The sequence below is a fragment of the Nothoprocta perdicaria genome, unplaced genomic scaffold (genome assembly GCF_003342845.1).
Source record: "Nothoprocta perdicaria isolate Ctin4 unplaced genomic scaffold, notPer1 scaffold_48, whole genome shotgun sequence".
Lineage (NCBI taxonomy): Eukaryota > Metazoa > Chordata > Aves > Tinamiformes > Tinamidae > Nothoprocta > Nothoprocta perdicaria.
Window position 1 is genome coordinate 4,321,818 of NW_020455732.1, and position 24,485 is coordinate 4,346,302.

At 49.2% G+C, this 24,485-nt stretch overlaps 1 protein-coding gene across 1 annotated transcript in view; it reads right to left on the minus strand.

Moving 5' to 3' along the window:
• The window catches only part of ZC3H3 (zinc finger CCCH-type containing 3), a 103,878-nt gene that overhangs the window by 32,080 nt on the left and 47,313 nt on the right, over positions 1-24,485 (minus strand). Inside the window, exon 5 of the mRNA XM_026047160.1 lies at positions 1,818-2,011. Within this exon, the coding sequence (XP_025902945.1) occupies positions 1,818-2,011 (194 nt within the window). The remainder of the gene's footprint in view (positions 1-1,817; positions 2,012-24,485) is intronic.

Consider the following 24,485-nt stretch of genomic DNA (forward strand, 5'->3'; position numbering starts at 1 on the left):
CAGTTATCACAAAGCAAGATAAATGGGGGTACGCTGAGCCTGGCCTTGCAAAGTACGATGGATTACGGCAACAGCCAAAACGCAACACAAAAGCACTGGCACGCACCAGAAAAGGGAGATTGCTCATATTTAGAGGAACCACCTGAGATACCCCCAGCAAAACCCCATCCGTCGTGCTGCTGTCCCAGACAAAAACCCCGTTGTATCCACAGCTCAGCCCTCCTTCCAAAAACTGCATTTGGGACTAGTGTTTCTCCCCTTGGTCTTCTAGAACATAATTAAATGGATCTACTGAAAATCAAGCAGCAGCTGGAGTCATCAAGTCCATATCACCACAAGGCAGGACCACCTCTACCTATGTCCTCCTCAAGTGGGAGATCATGTCACCGTCCTTTACAAATCCCAATGTCATGGTTAAACCAATCAACTTCCTCCAGCTCTTCACAGAATCACAGAATCACTTCCTAATCCTCAATCTTCAAAACCTCTCCTCCAAGCATCAAACCCACATCTTGCCACCGCTCAAGACCATTACTTCTTGGCTGATCCACCTGGCTGTGCAGAAGACACCATTCCCTTCCTTTACTCAGTTATTTATGAATATGGAGGCAGTTTTCTGATCTTTAGATGGAGATCCTTCACTTTTCTAACCTCTTAAACCTTCTCACTGTGCTTCAGGTCCTTCAAACTGGCCTGTCCTTGTCCCAGAACCCACTTTCCAGAGTTGAAGCCAGGTCTTTCCACGCAGACTACAGCAGAACGGTCCCTGCTCGTATCTCAATCGTTTCATCCTCCCTTATACACCTCAGCAAGATGTTCACTGCCTTTGCTAGTTGCTGCTTCTGCACTAGATGATGCCCCGGAGAGACTGGTCCTCAACAATAGGACTACTCTTGACTTAGATGTTCCCCTTTGGTTTTGTGTTGCTGCCTGCTCCTGCCCTGAGGGCGTCATGTCGATCTCATCTCCATTAATGGGCTTCCTATTTTATCAGGCATTCTTTTCCCATTTCTTACGATTGTTTTGAATTAACACATCCCGTAACAGCAAGCAGCAGCTCTACAGGAGAGTCTCTAGAAGTACTTAGAAGTGCCTGATCCCACAAACAGGCATGAAGTGTTAAGAAGTTCAGACACTCTGGAAAATCCCACTGCTGGAAGCAAAGCTCTCGGAAATCCAGCATTGCTAACACCAGGCTTTGCATGGGGGCTACCTGGTCCTGAGCTCGCTTTATGGAGGGTTTTACCCAAGCCTTTGAAAAGTCAATTCCTTCTCCTAACGCAACAGCAAAGCCAAGGGTTAACAGCTTACAGGAAGGATTGTGGATGTCTGTGTAAGCCATATGGACACACCTCGACGTTGCTGAGCCTCCCTTAATGCTCTTGGGTGGGACATTACCTACAATTACCTGACATCACCATCACCAATAAAGCAAATATGGAGCAAAACATATGCGAGGCCCAGGCAGAAACTTAAAAAATTGTTCCAGGCACTGTTAAAACCAGCATCAGGTACAGCAGGAGTAGCCAACTTGCCTTCAACAGGCAGAACTTGGATTTACTTGAAGATGAACGTAAAAGCATCAGTATGACAATATTTGAGTCACCTGCAGAACGAGCCTCGGCTCTCACAGGTCAACAGGAAACGCGATCAGACCTTCAGAAGCTGTTTCAAACAGCCAAGGATTTAGCAAAGATCAAAAAAAAAAACAGAGATGGGAGTAAAATTAACTGCCACACTCTGAGTTAAGAAAACCTTAATTGTTAATTGAAGTAATTGCTTCTTAATGCAGAGCAGGACAAATACTCGGCGCTCACCTGCTCTGCCGGGGCTCTTGGTGCTCAGGTCCCTGCTCCGGCCAGGGGTGCTGAAGGTCTTGGAGAGCTTGTTGGCCGACACCCTGTACATGATGCCCCCGATGCAGCGCAAGCCTTTGCCCCGCCACCGCTGCTGCATCTGCGGTGACTTGCTGCTCGGCAGCAATGGGCGCATTTGGTTCAAGCCTGGCGACCTGCAAGGAAAGGGGAGACGGAGAGGAGGTCAGTGCTGAGCCCAGGAAGTGATCACGAGAGGTTGCAGCTTCACAGACAAACCCAAGGCTGTGAGAAACATCCAAACGGAGACTCCATGCTCAAAACTCCATACAAGATATGACACTGGATGATGGAGAAAGAGCTCTCCAGCATTACAGAAAGAAACTGGAGATGATCTTGCTCTGGACTGTGGAAAAGCTCCGATTCTCCACTTCTTCCAGATCTCACAGTCACAGATGTTGCCTTAGATCTCTACAGATGGTTCACGGGGGGTCCCATGAAGCCAAAACTCATTGAGGCAGCTCCAGGCCCATCAGCAAAGAAAGAAATGAGCATTGGTACCAGCACGGACAGGAGAAGCAAACAGGAATGTGGGGCAGTCCCTGAGCTTAGCAGAGCCCTGCCACCTTTGGGATGGCTGGAGCTACCTCCAACCCCAGCTCTTGGTTGTTGCCACTATGGCTTGAGACTGCTGCCATCTTCCATTTACCACCACGCACCCAATGCCTAGGATGGAGCTGGTAACATAAGTTGGATCAGAGGGCAACACCAAGGTCCCTTCTCTGCAAATTTGGTAGTGATGGAGAAATCTGAGAGAGGGGGGATCCAACCTCCTTGGGTGCCGACGCTGTTGAGACAACAGCGCCCTTCTAGCCAAAGCAGATCGCCTCCGCTATCGGGCGTCTTTGGCATTCAGCGCTAATCCAAACAGCAATTTGTTTATGCAAATTGAGAGCTCTAATTCTGCATTAGCACAAACTATGCCCATAATGCTATTAGCCCCACGTACATAAAGCGCGCATTACTGAAGAATATCTGTAAATTAAGGCCCGCTATCCTATCAGCAGGATGCAAGCCCTGGAGAGCATTGCCTTGCAATGAACGGGTGCTGCAAAGCAAAAGGGAATTGCACAACTTAATTTTATATTTTATGTTTTGTATTTTTATATTTTTCAGCACTTAACGTCACGGGTCCAGCAAGGGCTACCGAGTCTCGCCAAAACACCATCAACTGAAAAAAATCAGTGTTTATCCCGAAGGATCTACAGGTTCAGAGCGGGAGGATAAAAGCACCACCGAGGCCGTGAAAAAAGCCACGTTGAGTACCTAAAAATAATAAAAAGGCAGGTCAAATAAGTAATAAAGAAAAAAATATATACGTCAGTAGGTAAGTATGCTTGAGAAAGTGCCCGAGATCATCTGCATCTTCCGCAAGCTCCTGACGCAAGGGGAGGATCCAATTAATGAGCCACGAGCGGCCAGCCTTGCTGAACACGGCACCGGCGCCAGGTCCTCGTAATTCCTTCTCGGACACCGCGAGCTCCGCGCGCACTCGCAGAGCGCTGCCGGCCGGCCAGCCAGCCCGCTCCGGCAGGAAATTTCATTAACGCTGGAAAATAGGAAAGGTATTAAGCGTGGATAATGAAGGCCGGAGTGTGAACAGTGCCTTAAGATAGTCTTCTTTCTCGCCTTTGTAATGGGAGGCATGAACTTTCCCTTCAAATCCATCTCTAATCCATTTGAAATACTACAGCAAATTATCTCCCCTTCAGCCCGAGAGCGGCCAGCCAATTTACTCCGCGGAGCGGTGACAATGCGCCGGGATTTATCGCCATAACCTTGACGGCGCGAGGGTGAGGGTCAGCGTTCCCCTGGGTGGGCCAGGGAGGCCCCGTTTTCCCGTGGGGAAAAGAAAAAGAGGGAAGTTGGGAAACGGAGGGTGGGCAGACGCTGTCCGTGGTGCCGCGACATGGGCGGCCAAATCTCAGCGCGGCACTAAAAGCGCTAATAAAACGTTGGCTACCTCGAGCGCCGGGCTCTTCCACTTGGTGAAAAGGAAGCTTCACTCAAATCCCAGGACTTCCACTGCCTCCTCATGCAGATCTGGATGGAAGAGAAGAGGAGCTCCAGCAGCAGGGGAATTTCCAGGCCAAGGACTTGAGAAATGAGGTTGAGTAGAGTGAAAGACCTCAGTCAAGGTTCAGATTTGGTATCTGCAGGCAATGCACGTGCAGATGCCACTGGCTGTAGGTGTGAGGACATCTGGCCCAAAAAAGGTGCACACACACATCTGTACACATTTACACGCTGAGTATCACAGAGCCTGGTGTATGTAAATTAAACAGGAAACCATGAGAGCAAAATAGAAATCTCCCACCAGCTTCTTAGCCAGAGTAGAAAGGATTTCTTGGAGCTACAAGTGGTACCATCCTGTTGAAGGATGGGTTGCTTTTTTATGCTGGACGTGTCCTTTAAGCCAAGGTTGTTGGGGTGGGTGGCAGGATTTGGGCTCAAAAGTGCTCCTCAAGCCCACCAACAGCCTTCCATCTCCTGCAACCTCTCCCATCGCCAGTATGAGCTCCTCCAACAGCCACGCGTACACCCGTCTCCATAGGGGACATGAAACTGTCCCCTGGAAGCTGAAAAGGAACAAACCAAGTTTCTTCTTTCAACATCCAAATCTCAGTGATGCCACCAAAGGGGATCCGTTGGCTTGAAAAGCAGTGACCAACAATGACATCAACTGAGCTACCAACAATTCATCATTTTTACATATCGAATGATGAAATCTGTGCTTAAAGCTCAGCGTGGACTCCTGGGTGACCAGCACATCTCAGATAATCTAATAAATACTCTGAAAAACTCTCGTAGTTATGTTTGGGGGAATCTGTGTTGGCCTTCAAATGCAGCTTGGTGCTAATCTCGAGGTAAAAAAATGAGTCCTGGTCTCATTTACCATTTCCTAACCCCAGGAAAAGTTATGAAGCTCAAGAAGCATGTATTAAGTTATGTAACTGCCAAAATGAAAACACACCTCTGTAAGAAATTCCCCTCATTTGCAGAAGAAAAATAGTTACGAGCATATCACAACAGTTAGCAAGCAATGAGAACAAAGACTTGGCTTATAAAACAACTGGGGAACAAAGACATGGAATGAAATCAAACCCAATGGTTTAAATCAAGGGTTTCTCTCTTGGGGATTTAAATCATGATCAACCTCAGCAATATGAATCTGTGTCATCTGGGCCAGGACCACCGGGTGTCCTCAACAGCCCCAGCAAGAATGGAAAGAAGGGCCTTGGATGACTGGTGCCACCTCCAATGTCTGGCCACCTCCAAAGGGATGGAGACATGCAAAGCGGCAGCAGATCTACAGTCCCAAAACAAAGTTTTCAGGTACAGCAGGAGAGAAAAATACGAAGTCTGATGAAGGATGAACTAGAGAAGGTCAAGAAAAGGATGGGAGGACATGAGGGCTTGGGAAAGGGCATCTCCAGCTCCTGAAACACCAGGACTTGGGGCCTCAAACTGGCCAGCCTTTCAGCAGAAAGTCTTCTCTCACTAGCCATCGAACTCATGACTTTTCTAATTATTACTTTAGCTCTCCTGCATTCCCAGAGCTGGTTGCGATCATTTTCGGCATGGCAGACGTGAATCCTCCAGGTGACACACAAGCCAGGCTCGAATGCCCAGCGCTGTAAAGCCACCGGGCTCGCTTGCAAACACTACAACTTACCTTCCAAAAACAATATTTTCCTCCCCACATTTAGCTGCTTTCAGCTTTCTTCCCCGTATGCTCGTCTCCACTACCCTTCCCGGGACATCTAAACGGATTTCTTCATCTTCACAGTTCAACCCCTCGCTTAATCCTGCCATTAAAAATATCGCAGTCATTTTTACGGCTCCGCGTTACGTAACAAACATTTGATTATACCTGCAATGCAGGGCTGCTGCTCTTCTCCTTTCTTTTCTTGCTTTTTTTTTGTTTTGTGGTTTTCTCATCTTCCACATCCCACAAGCATGACACTTCCTCGCAGCCCTCGCCCGAGCTGAAGAACTTCCCCGCTCAAATAATTACACTCGGTGCGAGGCAGAAAAGGGAATAATCTCGCATTCTTCTCACGGCGCCTTCTCAAAGGATCTCTTACAGAGCAACCAAATCGCATCTCTGCCAGAAGGCTGGATGCTTCCAATTTACACTTGATTATTATTTTTTTTTTAAAAACAGCTGGACAAAAACCATCTCAGTGAGGAGAAGCTACTTGCTCAAGGTGAGACGCTCTTGCAAAAACAGCACTCCACGTCCTTTCCTTAGGGATTATAATGCCTGCTTCTGTACAGCTAAAATATGGATTCACACAGAACATTTTTTGCAGGTGTTTTGCCCAGAATACTCCTAGCCCCAGCCAGTGTTTTCAATCTAGGTCGCTTAGGTCAAGGCTTCAGTTCACTAGTCTGGCCTGGAAACACCCTTACTGTCTTTCATGCAATATTGATACCTGACAGATGAGGCTAAGTAGAGAGTGTGACACAAGCCAAGTTGGAGTGGAATATTTGCACTCCTGAAGTAATGACTAAAAAGCAGGTTAATTTGGGCAACTTTAGGGGGGTTTAAAGGTCTCTCTGCAGGTTTCAAACCTGTAACCCTGGCTGTTGTTGCCAATCCAAGGTTGAGTTCCCTTGTAGAGCTCAACTAAGCTTATCCAGTGGCCCATTTGTGAGCAAATCCCAGCTAGCACGTTACCTGCAAGCACTGTGCTGGCACCTTCCTGACAGCAAGCTCAGAAATTATATCAAAGATAAAAAAGGGAGCAAGCTGAAGAGATTTGAGGTGAGAACAGGAGAAAACGGTTGATACCAAAGCAAACAAGCACCCCAAGCTCTTACCATCCACTTGGACCGCTTTGAGACCAGCAGAAGGATCCAAAAGGGACAAGGCAAGACCACAACGCAACACGAGTCAGCAAGATTTGGGATCTCTGAGGTTTAACACCTATGTCTTGGAGGACAATGCGTTTGCCAGGTGATTATTGAACCCGTGGACTGCAAAGCCCTTGACAACAACCAAACGCAAAGCACCAGGAACCTTTCACAGATGTTTAGGTCTGTCACACGCCAACAGCATCAACCAAGTCAGATACCAGGACATGATTAGAGACACTCTCCCACCAGTAGTATTAGCTACAAAGACTCCGCCTTTGGCCAAATACAGAAGCACAGAATGGTTGAGGTTGGAAGCGACCTCTTGAGATCATCCAGTCAAATTCCCCTGCTCCAGCAGAGACACCCAGAGCACATGGCACAGGGAGGCATCCAGGTGGATTTTGAAGGTCTCCAGAGAAGAGATCCTTCCCCACTGAGAATTTGGCCCCTTACTCCCTACATTCTCCCCTCAGGTATTTGCACATGTTGATAAGATCCCCTCTCAACCTTCTCTTCTCCAGGTAAGACAGGCCCAACTCACTCAGTATCTCCTTGTACGAGAGATGTTTCAGTCCCTTAATCATCTTGGTTGTCCTCTGCTGGACCCTCTCTAGTAGCTCCACATCCCTCTTGTACTGGGGAGTCCAGAACTGCACCCAACACTCCAGATGCGGCCTCACCAGAGCCGAGTAGAGGGCCAAACTGCCCCAACCACACAACTAGCCCAAACTCAGAGGGATGATTCAGTAGAACAAGCCGTATCCAGTGTCACTCAAAGCATCCTCACGTGTTACAGAATCACACAGAATCACAGAATATTCAAGGTTGGAAGGGACCTCTAGAGATCATCTAGTCCAACCTTCCTGCTCCAGCAGGCACACCTAGAGCATGTGGCACAGGGTGGCATCCAGGCCCGTGGGTTTTGAAGACCTCCAGAGAAGGAGACTCCACAACCTCCCTGGGCAGCCTGTTCCACTGCTCTGTCATCCTAACAGTAAAGAAGTTCCTCCTCACCTGGAGACGGAACTTATACTGGGGAGCCCAGAACTGCACACAGTACTCCAGGTACTCACCAGAGCTGAGTAGAGGGGCAGAATCACCTCCCTTGACCTGCTGGCAACACTCCTCCTGATGCAGGCCAGGATCCCATTGGCCCTTCTTGGCCACGAGGGCACACTGCTGACTCATGGTTAACTTGGTGTCAACCAGGACTCCCAGATCCCTCTCCGTGGAGCTGCTTTCCAGCAGGTCGACCCCTAATCTGTACTGGTGTTACGGCCACCTTTTACTCTGCTACAGGAGGAGTAAGCAAACGAGCTGGCAAGTTGATCACCGACACTTCACCCGCGGCTCTGCCTCCACTCACAGTGTCGCTTGTTGGTCAATAACAGCCAAAGAGCGTACGGGAGGTTAACGGCTTGAGCAGCAAAAACAAATTGAAAGGAGCAAATAACCTTTAATGTCCCATGACACGCTCAGCCTCCTGACTACTACCTCGCCTCTCTGGCCTCTTTATTTTCACTGATTATGCAAGCCAGCAGTACGTCACCGGGCTTTCTACAATGTCTGCAATCTTCACGCTGTTCTTCCTGCCCCTGGCAGTGCCGCGCACAGGCTGAACTGTAAATTTAGGCAATTTATGGTAATGCTGCAAATCGCCATTAAGGAGGGCCCCTTAAATTTATGACGCCTTGGAAGATGCTTTGACCCAACATCACTCTTCTCCCAAGTGCCAGCGGGCCAGGGGATGAGTCTTCAGAGTGGAAAGGAGTCTAGGTTAGTTATCAATACTATTTTTTATGAGTCTAGGTTAGTTATCAATACTAATTTTTATGTTTTTCCCCATGCAAAGCATGGATGTAATGCTATTAATGCCCAAGGTGCCATATCTGCCTTCTCATCTCCGTGTTCTCAGTTTTGCAGCTCTTATGTCCTCAGTGGATCTCTCTCCTCTTCTTCATGAGCTAGAAGGACATAGGCCATGCCTGGAAGTGCTCACAGATGAAGGACTGGATGAGACAGCAAGGAAACACTGCGATGTCAGCGGGGTCAAGGCAGAAGGTGGTCACAGTGTCTCAACTGCCTCCCATCCTTGGCCATGGTAGAAGAACCATGGATGGGGGACATCAAAGGAAGGTAAGCTAACAGTGCTGGAATGAGTACAGAGCCCCAAACATGGGGGACACAGGGGACCCCATGGGATTGCACGGGGAGGTGCTGCGTGTCGGCTGCCATGGGATTAATCCAGCAGGAGCAACCCTGGCTCTCTGCAGTCTTCTCGCTTGCACAGCCCTCCTTTTACAGCCACGGAGGATTATTTTAGAAGAAGGTTATTGACTGAAGGTTTAATTATTTAGGGATAACAAGAGAGTTTTGCCGTTAATTCAAAAGTGTTGCTAATGCCACGAGTTTAATCGGTCTCTCCGCTCTAATACGACTGGCACTGAATAACAAGGCAGCAGGGGCAGAGGGACAGGCGAAAAAACCACCCGAAAAAAACACCCGATGATGAAGTCGCTGAACTGGATGTGTCACAATCACTGCCCCTAGAACAAGACAAAACAAGATTTCATGGATGCTCAAGGGTCGTTCTGGCTTTAGCGCACGAGCGAATCGCATCCGCCCTGCGCAAACACAAGCGTCTCTGCTCGGGGATCTTTTTTTTCCCCTCACCGCGTGCTGCTGCATCAGCAGATTTCCCCAGCACTACGGCTCTTCCTTCCCCGCTCGCAAGCAAGGACAGGACGAAGGGACAGGGATCTTCCCACGGAGCCAAGCCAAGCTCCTGGAGGCTTTTTGGGCTAGCGGTGCTGAAGGGTGCACCCCGCTAAGCCCCTCGCCCCAAGGAAGGGGCTTCTCCTTCCATTCGTTGCAGGATTTGCCAACACTTAAGGAATTTCAGACATTAGGTATGAATTGAATAGTACCTGAAATCATTTTTGATCCCTCTTAATGGCTTGTAGAGTCTCACAAGACCTCTGAAGCTCCAAAAGTCAACCAAAGCATTCCAACATGCAGGGAATCCATTCGGATTTATATGTAACGGAGAGTTACATATAGGAAATTTATGCCACCCACCCATTTCTTGCCACGAGCAATTCTTCCGGGCACGCGACAAGGCTTCAGCCCCGTTTTTCCTTCTGCTCCTTCCACGGCATCACCCCAGTGAAGGTGGCCAGCTCAGACGTGCCTTCGCAGAGCTGCCAGCGGGACAGCTTCGCTCTCTGCAGGATGCCACTTCTGCCTTTAATTAACATTTCATCATTGTTCTGGAAAGCAAACAGCTGCTGCGGTCTCAATCACTCATCTTCTTGCAGCGGCCCCGCTTGCCACATGGGCCTCCTTTTCCCATCTTTCTCCACAGCCTTTCCCCAAGGTCTACAACCGCTCGGTTTCTTCTGCCACCTCATGACCAAGGCCTTGGCCAACTTGGCTACGACCAGACTACATGACAAGATTTTAATTTTGGGCCATTTCACGATACTTCTGGCCAAGACCATCACAATACTTATCCCAATGACCAAGAGTTTGGACTCTTCTGGTCAAGTAGGGACTACGGCAGCTTCTTCACCAAAGTCTACTGCTCTACTGGCTGCTTTCTCCTGTTTGTTTGCTTCCTCTCCCTCCATTTTTTCATCAATTTCTGAAAAAAACATAGCCTCAAGGTCCACTTCATACTGCTATCTCCCTGCCTGGTGCAATTCCTCGTGTTTTTGGATCTCATGAAGCTCTTTTCCGAAGCTCCCAAGGATTGAGAGTCCTCCTTGGTGTCATTACGAAGCCCATTCTGAAGCATCTCCACTTGTTCCCTACTCAGCTGAGACCTCAGTCCAAACACCCCCTGCCCCATTTGGACACAGGTCTTCCCTGTAGAGCGCAGTTGGTGTCACCTGCTCCAAGCCACCCAAGCATCTCCCAAAACACCCCAACAACCACGTGGGTTTCCCAGCAAAGCCTGGGAAAACTTCTCCATTGCAACAGTCGCTCGGAGGAGAAAGGGAAGGCAAAGAACCAAAGCCCAAATCCTCCCGGAAGACGCGGTTGTGTAGATGAAACCACTTTCAAGGTAGGTCAACTTGCAGCCCAAAGCCCCTGACAGCGTCCCGTTAAACCGCTTAAGCTAAGATTGAGAAAGGAAGTGCTGACAGCCCCTAATGCTCAGCTTTCCGAGGCGCTTTCTAATGCCGCGGCGGCTCAGCAATTATGCCAGCAAGACCGGGGGACCATTGTACCCATTAATTAGATTCCTTTCACCCCATTAGCTCCGACGATTGGACAAAGTTCATTACGGTTTAATTCTGCTGAGCTGAAAGGGATCTCCTGCAGCACGCGAGCCAGGCAGGTGGCAGCAGCTTTGGGTGCTCTGCTCGGGCGGCCGTGCCGGTGACCGCGCTATATTCGGGCGCCGGGAATAGGATATGGGATAACGCTTCGCCCTTCTGCAGCGGCGTGATGTCCCATCCAGGGTGCAATCACGGAGCCCTATAAAACAGGGAAAAAGCAGGAGCAGATCGGAGAGGATCTCCCATAAGGATGCGCAGGCAGGGATGGAAAAGAGCTGGGTGCTACGTTGCTCTGCAGGCAACGTTCCCAAATTTTGTGTTCTCCTGCATGGTCATGTTACCCCCACGCTATGCAAAAGTAGAAGCTTTTGAAATTCCAATCAGCAAGCTCAGTTCCCAAAGCAAAATGTTGCGGGACACACGTATCCCAATGTGGCTGGAGCAGCAGCACAATCTTCCAAGCAATTAAAGATCCCAAGCAGCCAAATAGAGCCTTCAGCGTCACCTCCAGGACTGAGACAGCCTTGGCTTCAAATATTCCCCCAAACAAGCCTAAAAAAAACCATCTCCAAAACAGAGACAAATCCCAACCAAGCCTTTTTCTCTCCTGTCTGTATTCCCAAACGCTCCGGTGTAATTGTTTTTTTCCGGAGATAGCTTCTTTCCAAGCACTTTTTCTTCGTGGGCAGTAAATAATAATAACGCTAACGACGGGACCGGCGGCAGATGCGTTTTAATTAAGAGAAAACTAAATCGGAATAGGGGCAGCAGGGCTCAACGGCAAGTGGGTTATCGGGGATGAATTAAAGGGAATGAACCCCCGAGATGCCGGTAATTGCCGGCCGGCTCTGGAGACCCCTGTGCCCAGTGGCTAGAAGGCTAAATCTGCATCCCAAGTTAACCCATCTGCTTCAGCTGAGCCAAACAGCTCCTGCCCCTCTTGTGCTGCTCTTTTCACTGCGTTTGCCCCTTAGTTCCTTATTTCAGCATGTTGGGAAGCAAAGCGGCCCTTAACTCCCCTGCCCAGATGTGAAGGCACCGTCCCAGATGTGACTCCGCTGGCTTTCGTTAGGGGTATCTACGGCACATGGCTTTCGATACGGGTAACTACGTACCCATGGGGACATATTGTTTTAATTTAAAGTTCATTAACCCCCCTAAGCATGTGCAAAACGCACTCCAGAATTTCCCCCGCGAGAGCCGGGATTGCTGCTCAGCCCCATTTGCAAGAGAACGGGCAATAAACCCGATTCTCGGCAGAATTTTAAGGCATAAGCGACTCGTCGGCCAGATATTTAAAGGCAGCCAGGCCGCGTGGACTCCGCATATCGGGTAATGTATAAAAATGATTCAAGGGCACCGTCCGCAGAGCAGCACGCAGGTTAGCGATCCTAATTGCATCGCCTCCTTACAAACGATGCCGCGCCGGTATTCAAGGGTCGGGCCTGGTTTTATGGGGCTCCCGTCTCTGAGCGGGATGTGGATCGATGTGCACATTACAAGCGATCCCTTTAAGGGCCTAATAAACAACGAGGTGGCAAAGGAAAAAAGCGCCATAAAACGGACACTTTGCAAAAAGCCATTTCAAGTGCGGCGCCCAGGACACGGTGGAGACGGCGGCAAACTGACCCGAAAGGCGCTCACGTGGGCTCCAAAGTTAGAGAGTTCAGTGCTTTCTGCCAGTTTTCCCCTCCAATTTGGGGAGAAAATGCTAAATTTGCATAACTATGGAAAAACGGGATCTTTCCATACCCCAGATGTTGGGACCGTGCAAGCGGAGGATCATTGGAAGATCAGACTTCCGCAGGGTGCAGGTGGCGTGAGATGCGCCTGCACTTTGCAATGTAGAGCGGGAAGGAACCTGAGCGCACGGCAAGGCTCTCGTTAGAGCTAAATGAGGCTCTCGTTAGAGCTAAACGAGCCCTCCGGGCCGTGGGACTCGCACGGAGCTGTCTCCCTCTGCTGGCATCTCGACCCATCGCCTTCCTGGAGACCAAGAGACCGCGTCGGGAGAGGGATGCGTGTTAAGGGATAACGCGGTGGGCGGTTGGCATCCGTTAAGGGATATCCTTAACGGATATTCGTTGAAGGATAATGCGGATGCTTGGCTGCCCATCTGCCCACGAGGGTGTCCGAAATCTTGGGGCTGAATCTCAAAGTGGCCTCTTTCAAGTTGAGGACGGTCCAGACCTCTCCTCCATGCTGAAAAAAGCACAAGCGACGGCGGCTGCACTTCAAACTTCATAAAGTGCCAGCATCTACGAGCGATGACTCCACGACCATTAAACATTTACTGCCAAGAGTCCTTTAAACATCGCATTAATGGCTGCTACGGATAAAAGCTGGAAGCGGGGGGGAAAACTACAGAATATTTGGCCATGTGAGGAGCAGAGGGAAGCTCCTCTCCCAAGCGCTCATGGCTGCAGTGGAATAAACTCCCAAACCAGCGTGAAGGCAACGCCAAGCGTCCCGTTCCCCCATCACTTGCTCAAGTCGCTGTCAAAAGGTGGGACGTTGCTCAATACTTTGTCTTCTGCACCGTCCCTTTGTCTCACGGCAGAGAGGAGCCTTCCCTGGTCCTCGCAACACTTTCCTGAAGAGCTAGAAGAGTTTGGCCCAACATCTTGCCCAACATCAAGGAGGACTGAGGTCATTGCAGAAGACAGGCCCTCATAGCACATATCTGAGCTGCCTTCCTACATTTTACAAGTGGAAATGAAGGTGCTGAGGTGTCTCCAGAATGTCCAAGTCTGCCTATGGCGCATGGGTATGACCATGCTTGCCCAGGGCTCTCTGCACTTGATTGTGTCCTCTCTCAAGATCCCCCTGGGCCTTCTGCCCTCTTATACCTCTACAACTTTACAGAATCACAGAATACTTAAGGTTGGAAGGGACCTCTAGAGATCATCTAGTCCAACTCCCCTGCTCTAGCAGGGACACCTAGAGCACATGGCAAAGGGTAGTGTCCAGGCGGGTTTTGAAGACCTCCAGAGAAGGAGACTCCACAACCTCCCTGGGCAGCTTGTTCCAGGGCTCTGGCACCCTCACAGTCAAGAAGTTCTTCCTCACATGCAGATGGAACTTCCTATGCTTCAACTTGTACCTATTACCCCTTGTCTTGTCACTGGCTACCACTGAGAAGAGTTTGGTCCCTTCCTCCCTGCATTCACCCTTCAGATATTTGTACACATTGATCACATCTCCTCTTAGCCTTCTCTTCTCCAGGCTAAACAGGCACAGCTCACCTAGTCTTTCCTCATATGATAGATGCTCCAGTCCCTTAATCATCTTTGTCGCTCTCTGCTGGACCCGCTTTAGAAGCTCCACATCCCTCTTGTACTGGGGAGCTCAGAACTGCACCCAATACTCCAGATGTGGGCCTGTAATACTCTACCCTCACTGAGTTTTGCCGGTCCTTTTGAGACTCTTTTTCCATTAAGAACTGATTCCTGTCATCTTCCGCAATTCCTGCACCTGTCATCTTCCACAATTCCTGTACTCACAACAGAAACCAAGACACGTCTACCATGCTGCGGGCCAATCATTTGCAAGCACAGGGGTGGTGGCATCTGCCTGGGCTTCCCCAGGACTCAAGTGACTGGTGGGTGTGCAATCTCCAGGTGACCTAGCCCCCAGGTGGGAAGCGTGCTCCAAAATCCACGTTTTCATTCCTAGAGAGCTTTACACATACCTACCACTGTGCAACTTCACACCTGCTACTCAATCCCAACCTTCTTAAGATACCAACTCACAAACCTTCTTTCCTGCGCTCCAGCACCCAATCTGCCAAGCAGAAGGCCCTGGTTTTTGGCTGATATTTTGGCCATGACGGCGACTTCCCTTCCCTGTCTTTCATCACATTCAAATCTCCCGCGGTAAAAGCAACTAAAGCATCAGGTCACGGCTGCTCAACACACAAGTTGGCCCAGTCCCGAGCTGGAGCGGGTCAGGAGGAGCCGAGCAGCACAGCAGCACCCGCGAAGAGTTGGCGAGATGGCTATAATTTATCCTCTCCTGCCTATACTTTATGGCTTTCTTAATTCGGCTCCTGCTACTATTAATGTAGTTAATGTTGAGATTATATCTATTTTCTGGCGTCAGGCGGTGATTTATTCAGGCCATTTTTCCGGTGCCGGCTCCCACGCTGTTAAATCAAGCGACTTGCCAATTAAGTGCTGACTGGGGAAGTGGATGCAATCTTAACAGATATCTAACCGCAAATTAAACGGGGCGTTTCTGCCGCTCCGTGGTTGCACGGGGCGCCGAGCGCTGCTGAGCTCGGAAAAGAGCAAACAAAAATCCACCCTGCAAAAAGAGGGAGGGAAAAATACAATGCGAAAAACACCTTAACTTACAGCAGGGAAAACCACAGACTTTGCCCTGGGTTGTGCTGCCCTCCAGAGCTGTCTTCACCAGGGTCCAAATACCACCAAGTTCTTCAAGAAGGGGCAAGGTAGAGCACCAAGGAGCCCCAAGGAGCACCAATGGAGGAATAAGGGGCTTCCCTCTGGTTTGTGACCACAGGAAACTTTGGGAAAAGCATCCTGAAGACCAGCTAAAAAGAGGCTGCCATGGCTGGCCAAGAATGCCCTTCGCTACCTGGCTTCGAGAAGCCCAGAGCAGCTTTCTCTCCTTGGTGGATCTTCTCCGAGGTGGCCAACATGTCAGATCTCCTTATCGTAAGAGGTCCTCTTGACTTGAGCTGAAGGAATGCCAGGAGGAAGGAGTTCACACCGTCACACTGGACGGATCCATCTGGTTGCCCAGGTTCAAATCTCATGAAACTCCTCAAACATCGTCCATGAAAATTAGAAGCTTCAGAAGTTCCTCAAACGCATCAGCAATTTTTCCATTCATAATAATCATTAAACTTCAGCAAGAGGTACCCAGCAGCAGGGGACAAAACTCTCTTTAAGGGGCATATATTAAGGGTAAACTGTTTGAATTTTGCAGGCAAAAATAGACACAGACTTTCTGGCAAAGCACTTCGCGGTCACCTTCACCGCAGTTCTCAGTCACACTGCAGCGAATCGGGAAGATTAGAGACGAGGCACTTGGAGGAGATGGGGGCTGGCAAGTTGGAATTACACATGTAGGTTAAAATCCTATCAATTCTTTTAAAGGCAGCTTTCTACAAACCTTATAACAGGCATAAAAGCAGTATTTAAAACAGCATTTAATTAGGTGAGCTGACGACATGGCAGGGTGAGCAGTGATGAAGTTTGAGTTCCGTTTTTTCCCCTCTTTAACTTCTAACTCAAAATCTCATCTAGGACCTCCTAGGTGACATCGTTAGTTACTTCTGATTAAGCCTTTGGTTAACTAAGAACCAATTGCTGCGCAAGGCTTGAAGCCAAAACCACCTCTGCCCAAAGAGTCCACAAGAAAAGAAGTCACAGGTTGTCCTCTCGGCTTAGCCCAATACGCAAGCCCACTGAGCAGGTATTTTAGCAGGCATGGACCTGTTTTGCACAGAGAAGACTGAGAGGACATTTGATCACCCTGTGGCATGCACTCTAGGTGTCCCTGCTTGAGCAGGGTAGTTGGACTAGGTGATCTCTAGAGGTCCCTTCCAACTTCAACCATTCTGTGTTGATGGGTTTAGGGTTAGACTCAATGATCTTGAAGGTCTTTTCCAACCATAAGGATTCTACGGTTCTATAAAGCATGCACTGAACTCGATCCAACGAATGGAGTTCCAGTGAGACCCAATAGCTCATTTCCCAACTACTCCTGGCCACCAGGTCATCCCAGCTGCACTGTAAAGGAGCCAAGAGCTGAGTCCACGTTTAGCTTCTCCCTCTCTTGCCTTCAGTTGGACTCGATGATCTTAAAGGTCTTTTCCAACCATAATGATTTTATGATTGGCAGTTTCCTACACGGCACTAGACACATCTTCCCCTCCCCAATGAGCTGCTTGACCCTGCAGGTTGGAGCTTAGCAAAGCCCCAGGTTCATGTCCAAGCTGGTGTTGCACCAAAGCAGGGGCTGAATGTGGGAAAGAGGACAGCAAACCACCTACAAACACACCTAAAAAGTGCAAGAGAGGAGGGCAAACCACCTACAAAAACACCTAAAAAGTGCAAGAAGCAGAGAGAAACCCCCATTTAATCCCAGCACCGGGATTAACGTGCCTCAAAATTCAATAAAACCCAGTAAAACCCCTCAGAAAGTGGCTCTGAGGTCGCCGAGCCCCTGCTCGCTGCATCTGCGGCACCTTCCACGCAAAGAGGCAGCGCGGCCCATTTGTTAGAGTGATGAAAGCAGAGGGATCTAAAAATTGCACTCCTCCGTTAATGAGCAGCCGAAGGGATCGGTAAGCATAATTTCAGAGGCTGGTAATATTTTATATAATCGCCGAGCGGTTTAAATTGAAAACCCCCAGCTGAATCAATATTTACTGCATTGAAACGAAATGAATAGTAATAAGTCACTAAGCTCCCTGTCCTGTTTCATAAAGTAAAAAATTATAAAAATGAGCCCAGGCGCTCGGAGACCATCGCATTAACTCGGACGGCATTTGGGGAGCCGTAACTGCCTCTTCTCGTAAAATAAAAGCTCAGGGAAGCTGCCGGTGGAGGCGTTCAGCTTCAGCGTCGCCACCAGGAAAAGCAAAGCCGGAGCCAGGAGCTTCACAGTGGGACGGCTGCGATAGAGCTTTTGGCAGCCCAGCTGGTGATTCCCAGCTGGAAGGTCCTTAGGAATTTGCTGGATTGGAGCGGAGGGGAAAAAAGCATTTCCGAATGTGATTCCCACCCCAAAAAAGCTGCAAAGCTGTTTCACTGCCAAAAATAACACTTTCCTTTTGCCCGCCACTCATTCATTTATTTAAAAAGCACTTTAAAGTGGTGTTCATGATCTTGACACTATGAGTGCAGTGGCTGAGCTATGTCCTGAATGTCCCGTTTGAGTGTCCCGAGCCCTAAAAATGTTTTTTTCCTGTGTAAAACTTGACAAAAAGGAGCGAGATGGGAAGTGATTTGCAATCAAAACACACTGTCCTGCAGAACGGCCGCTGCCTCCGGACAGGTGGCCACAGCACCCGTGCCAAATGCGGGAACCTGCTGCCCTTTTTGTCCCATTTTCCCAGCTTGGACAGCTGTGACCTTCCCAACCCGTGAGCATCCTCATCCAGATCTAGCTTCAAGCTGCAGCCAACAGCCACCGCAAGGACCTCCGGAGCACCAGGATCTGCGGGAACATCTGCATCCGGCCCCGCGGAGCAGCCCAGGAGCCGGGACGGTGCCGGCCGCAGATGTTCCCGGCGGTCCCGGGATACCAGCGAGGCCATCGGTGGACCCGAGCGGGAAAACCTGCCAAATTCCAGCATGGAGCTGCAATTTGTTCACAAATGTGGGACCGTGCGGATGGCTCCCAGCTTCCTGGCTGTGAAGCCTGGAGATGCTCTGCCCGGAGATGTTGTGATAACCAAGGAGATGCCACCTCCACCCAGTAGCAGACAGGAGATTTTGCCTGCCCCTGTTTGGAGACATCCAAAATGCCTCCTAGATCCCTACATGAGCTCTTCCCACTAATTATAATCCCACGTGGAAATCACAAATCCTTCCTCCTATACAAAAGGATGCTCGGAGGATCCTGTAGAAAGCTTCACTGCCGCATTACAAAGGAGCTTCCTCCAGCAGCCACAGAATTTGAGGCTGGAAAGCTTAAAACACAGAGCTCTGCTTGAAATTTTAAAAAAATCCTAGCTGAGCACAAGCAGCGGGAGGGGGTGCAGGCACCTCCCAGAATGAGCGCGCCCGTCGTCTTTACGATACCTCCAGGTGCTACTTACTCAGCACTAAACAAGTTAATTCCCATCATTTCGGAAGCAGCTGAAGTAAATAAATTCATGGTGGTTGAGAAAGGGGATTACACGGCTCTTGTGCGGGAAGAGGCGGGAGAGGAGGCTCTGCTGTGGAGCTTGAAACCAGCTGTGCGGTGTGCACTGAGTGCTGCCACCTTCTGCTGGTGTCTGGGGAAACCTTGGGCTAAAAGGGAGGGATATTAGGAGGCAAAAGTGCCTCAACAAAAATGAGGAGTCTGCTCCCTGTTGCATCAAAGCTCCCTTCTTTCTGGAGTGCGTTGGAAATTGGAGAAATGCTCTTCATAGGCCAAGTGTCCTTCCCCCTACCATGCCATGTGATGCCCTACCTTGTCCTCCAGACAAGAGGAGCTTGTCCTGCTGGTGAGTGGCACCCATTCCTTCTCCTTGGCACCGTGACAGCAGTCATCCAACTCATGATGTGCAACGTAGCAGAGGGCAGCACGGCCCTCTGCCATGTGTACGGCCACATGGACCCTCTTAGGATGTTCTGCACAACCTTGAGCTTCATGGTCATGCACAACCATGGACAACCACGTGCAAACCAGAAGCTCAACACAGCCTGTTTCTGCTGATACTCCTCCTGCTTGTTAAGGGACCAACCACCCGGGAGCTTCACATGGATCACACCAGCTTGCAGCAAAGGAAATATCCACCTCAAAAACCCACCAGCATCTCCATCTTCATAACCTGCAGACAATTCCCTGCACCCAAGGCATTTCTCAGCCTCAGCTCTTGCTGTTGAGAGATGGGATTCTCCAGCTCTCCCTCTCTTCCATTCAATACTGTTTTTCCTGCCAGCAAACGTCATGGCAAACTTCTCAGATCCATCCAAGAGGCCAGAGAAGTGCCTGCTTTTTGCATCAGAGCAATTCTGCAAACCCAGGTGCAGGAGAAAAGAGAGGAAAAGTCAGAAGAAAAAGCAGAAGGGGAAAAAAAAAGGAGAAAATAAAAGTCCTGCCATTGCTAATCTAGCAGGGTAGAAATTTGGAAATTAAATACCTCGTTGCTCGCGCAGCTGTCACTGTCAGGTGAAAAAAAGCAGCGATTGTAAATACCCTGCACCAGGAAAAAAAAAAAAATCAAAATGCGCTGCTGTCAGGGGTTATTATGCTTAAAAATCCTTCCAAAAATTAAAAATTGCTCTACCCTGAGTTTAAAATATGGCGCGTGTGCAGTTTTGCAGACTGGATCGCCAAGCAGATTTCCTCTCTGTCACGACTGCTCCGGTGCTCTTGGTGCACATGTTTCAAAGGGGCAAGTTCTGCTCTCAGAGAAGATTTATGATTTTTTAAGAGGTTCAACTGGCACTAGGGGAATTTGGAGGGGACAGAAAGGCAGAGAAGTACCTGAAAGCACCTGAGCTCAGGAGGGATTTTGCCCTGCGGGGCTTGGGTGAGGGGAAATGGATGCCCCTGGGCTGAGCAAGGAGTGGGCCTGGGAGAGTCGCTCCTGCAAGACGCTCAGTCTGAATGTGGGGAGAGGAGTGTAATGTGATAGACAGTATGAAAACTCTCCATTTTTTGCTTCAAAAAAGAATAAAATTAGGAGTTAGCACTGTTTTTGCCCTCTAGAATGCATTGAAGACCTCCTCCACGGTGGACTCCAATAGAGCACAGGCAAGCAGCGAGCTATCGACTTGCCAACGTCCCACTGTTTTTAGGACAACCCGGACACATCCTTGAGGAAGAGGCAACTACTGCCATCACCACGTCCCCACTCTGGGGGTCACAGACCTTCCCAAAGGTTGTCTCTGCCAAAGGAGCACATTGGGGTCCTCCTTGAAGACTAGGAGATGCCTCCAGGTGCCTTGGCACAAACGTTCCCCTCTCCCTGCCGGGGCTCCCGCACCAGGCAAGGCAGCCCCGGCTCAAAAGTGCTGATCCTTCGCTCAAAACGCTCCACTTTTAATCCGTGTAAACCTCCTTGTTAAGGATGTTCTGCTTTTCTTTGATACCTACTGTTCTCCCAAAGCCGCCTTAGAGCAAGGAGAAGCGATCACAAAAGAGCAAGGGAGGAAAATTCCCAGCTAACAAATTCCCACTCATCAGCAAATCCTCCAGCGAGCGACCACGCTTGTGCACGGGCTGCCCGTTAAGTAAAAGATATTAGCTTAATATGCAAAGGGCTGGGAGCATCTGCTCTGCTGATGAGCACTAAGCCATTAAGGAGAACCGTGATCGCTTGGGATCGCATCTGAGCCATTATACAACCCTGGAGATACGCTGTACGGCACTTGAGGTCCCTCCAAATGCACAGTAAAGATCAAGTGGACTTGCCTGGTGAGATCTTATCCTCGCTTTGAAGACTAAACTTCTTGTGGTTTCCCTCCAACATGAGCACGGCTCATAGTCTGGCTGAACTGCAGAGGATTTTGGTTCTCCATCAAGTTTGGGTATCCTTATCCTCTTCCGTAGGGCCATTGGGTCCCAGGTTCCACAGCATCTCCCGTGCATAACCATGCTCCTGATCTGAGGAGATGCTGAAAGCTGCATCAAAGAGGCCTTAGTAGAAGGCCTCTGGTCTCTGCGATCAAACACCCATTAGCAGCTTGAGAACATCTTGAGGCTTGGTTCCCTAAGAGAGGGGTCAAGTCTGAGCCCTCTAAGAGCACTGGATGAAGCAAAGCCCAGAAATCAGGGGATGCCCCAGAGATTTGCTTCTAAATGCTGCGCTAGACCCAACTTAAAACACCCCAAGAGAAGTACGGTGCTTTTCTCTAGGAGGCTACAGCATCAAATCCTGCTTTCCAGGCAAGAAGCTGGAAAAGAAGGAAGACCTGCTGTCCATACGTTATCCACAGGAGAAGGAGCCAGGCCAGGAGTTTGCAAGGACATCACTCTTAGCAGACACACAGGCAGTCAAGGAAGAGCCTGGTGGTAGAAACTGCCTCTCGTGTATCTTTAGCTTGCAGGAGCCATCTGTGTTTTGCCATTTTTAAGCATCTAAAAAGCCAAACTATACCCAAATGAGGCTCAGTGAGAAGGCACCGCTCTAACTCCAACTCTGCTCACAGTTTACATAGGCACACGAGCCCCTGGCCACCAAAAATGCAGCTTTCTCCCCTGTTCTAGGTGTACATTGAGGGGCTGTGCTCCACATTTGGAGGCCGAGAGCTTGGCTGAGTTAAAGAAGCTGGAGGTGCTTGAACCCCACAGGACTTTGGGGATCTTATGAAAATAGGTTATTTGGGGGAATCTGCAGTTTCTTTCAAATAGGAATAGCTCTGGGCATTAGGAAAATTTGGGCTTTATAAGGAAGGCTCGTGGAGCACATCACCTTCTCCACAGATGGGAGAAGCTCAAGAGAAGGTCAGCACTGGAAGAACTTGTCCCAGAGCACAGCTGGTACCTCACTGAGTAAATAACCCATAATAACCTGCCCCAGGTTGCAAGCCATGGGTTGGCTTTCAATGGAATTGCTGCAAAAAATCTGCTATTTCCATTAAGCAAAAATATCGCAGGAAAAGCTCGTTATTCCCATTGACCTCCCTGAGCACTGCTTGGATTTTGGTTTCTTTAGTTCCTCCGAAGTGGAGCTCCAGAAATAGACAAATAATAGAAATAAAATTAAAATTAAATTAAATTAAAATGATAAATAAATAGATATAAATAATAATAATTTAAAAAATTCAAGAGAGAGCATGGAGGCACCTGGGAAACTGGGATCAGGGGATGGAAGGGGAAGGAAATAGCCCACTGCTCCTGTTGCAGTTATTCCAGCAGCTCCGTTTTGGGGAGGGAAAAGGCAAAGCAAGACTGAACACTGTGAAAACGTCTCGCTCTCCGCAAGGAGGGGAAGCGCGGAGCAGACGCAAGATTAATCCCCAGCTTGGCCCAAAAGAGGCGACATTGTTTTTTAAAGCCTCTAAGCAGGCGCTAACAGAAAATGGATTATGTTGGGCCGGATGTCAGGACTTCTCCGAAACAATGCGGGGTTGTGTATCTCCTGCCAGCCTCATTAGAAAGATTAAAAGCGCTCCCGATAGAAAATAAATAGAGATTTTCAAATGGGAGCGGCGCTTTTCCCCCTGCCTCTCCCCGCTTGCAGCGGCTCCAATCCCAGCAGATGAATTTCCCCTTAATGAGATGTCATTTTGGAGAATGGTTTAACAGCCCTTCAAAAGAGGGGCAAAGAAAACGGAACAAGGGGGAGGAACAAGTAAAACTTATCCTCGCAAGCACGCGGAGATTATTAAAGGGAAATTTACCACCCCGGCAAATAAAACTCGAATCAAATAAAACAAAACGCGGGGCCGCCAATTCGCCGAATCCATGACAGGGCCGTTTTTAAATGCGATGGAAACGGCTTTCCCGGTTATCTGCGCGAACGCAGCCTTTCTGTTTACTCCTCGCTTTCATGTCACCCGCGTTCGGCGAGGGCTGGGGGGGCGGAAAAAAGTGACAGCGACTTTAAGGACATTAGTCACATTGGAGATTAAGGCGCCGGAGCCCGGGATGAGGACGCAGCGAGGCCGCACATCCCGAAGGACGGGAATTAACTCCCGGTGCCCCGGCGTCCTAGTGGGAAACTGGGCAACGGATCTGCTCCGAAGGCAAAACGCCCACATACCAGCTCAGAATTGGGAGCTGAATCCTTCCGGCATCGCTCCAGCCATCAGCTTTTCCACCATGGATCTTATTTTGAAGGTTTTAGAGGGAAACGCTCTCCCAATCCCAAGGCCATCTCCAGCTGTGGATCCCGCTTCCCACCAGTCCAGCTGGCAAGATCCTGCTTGTGCTCCAAGCGGTTCTTCCTCCTAAAGCAGCATGGATCCATCCCTTAATACGGGGGTCATGGTTCATTCTTAATTTGTATTTTCACAACTATATGAGATGGAAAAATAAAGTTCTTAGTAGCTCCCACTGAGGGCTCAGATGCTAATCTGATCTCCACAGCCACCATCTGCAGATGTTCTCCAAGAAAAGATAGGCATCTCTAGGAAGGTCCCCAGTGACGCAGCCAAGGGAGACCTTCTCTTCCCAATTATACTAACATGACACAATCATTGCAGTTGACATAACCCCAGGCCCATCCAAGGAGCAGCAATAGGCACAGAGCTAAATCAGGAGATAATTCTGTCAATAAGCTCCAAAGTGTGGAAAACACAGAGACTGATGCTACCACTTGCTCTCAAACGAGTCTTGGTCAATAGTTAATTTGGAAAGGATATCTTCATTTCCTACCAAGGCCAAACTTCTTTTTGCCTTCTTGTTATCTCAGTCATTTAAGTGTCCAGGAATACGGTCCATGATTTTTCATCCCGGACAGAAGTATCCTCCCAAAGCTCCATAAATCCTTCTCCAGTAAATTCCAAGCTCTCCTGGTGATCAGAGCATAACTCAACGTCGCCAACGTCAACCCAGTAGTGAGGACTCTACCTTGATGCCAATAGGTGAGACCAGACCCCAGATCATGTCCAGTGGCATCCTAACCAATTGCTTCTGTAATTATAAACTCAAGCAAAGCTAATCAAATGTTGAGTTTTCAGACAAATTACTTGGGCAAAAAGCATCAATAACTCAAATCATTCTCAAGACTTTTGGAGCGTTGCCACAAGAGTTGGCTGAGCAAACGCACATGACAGCGGGGCCTGGCCGGGCACAGCTTCCCTGGACAGTCACAAGGATATGCTGTCTC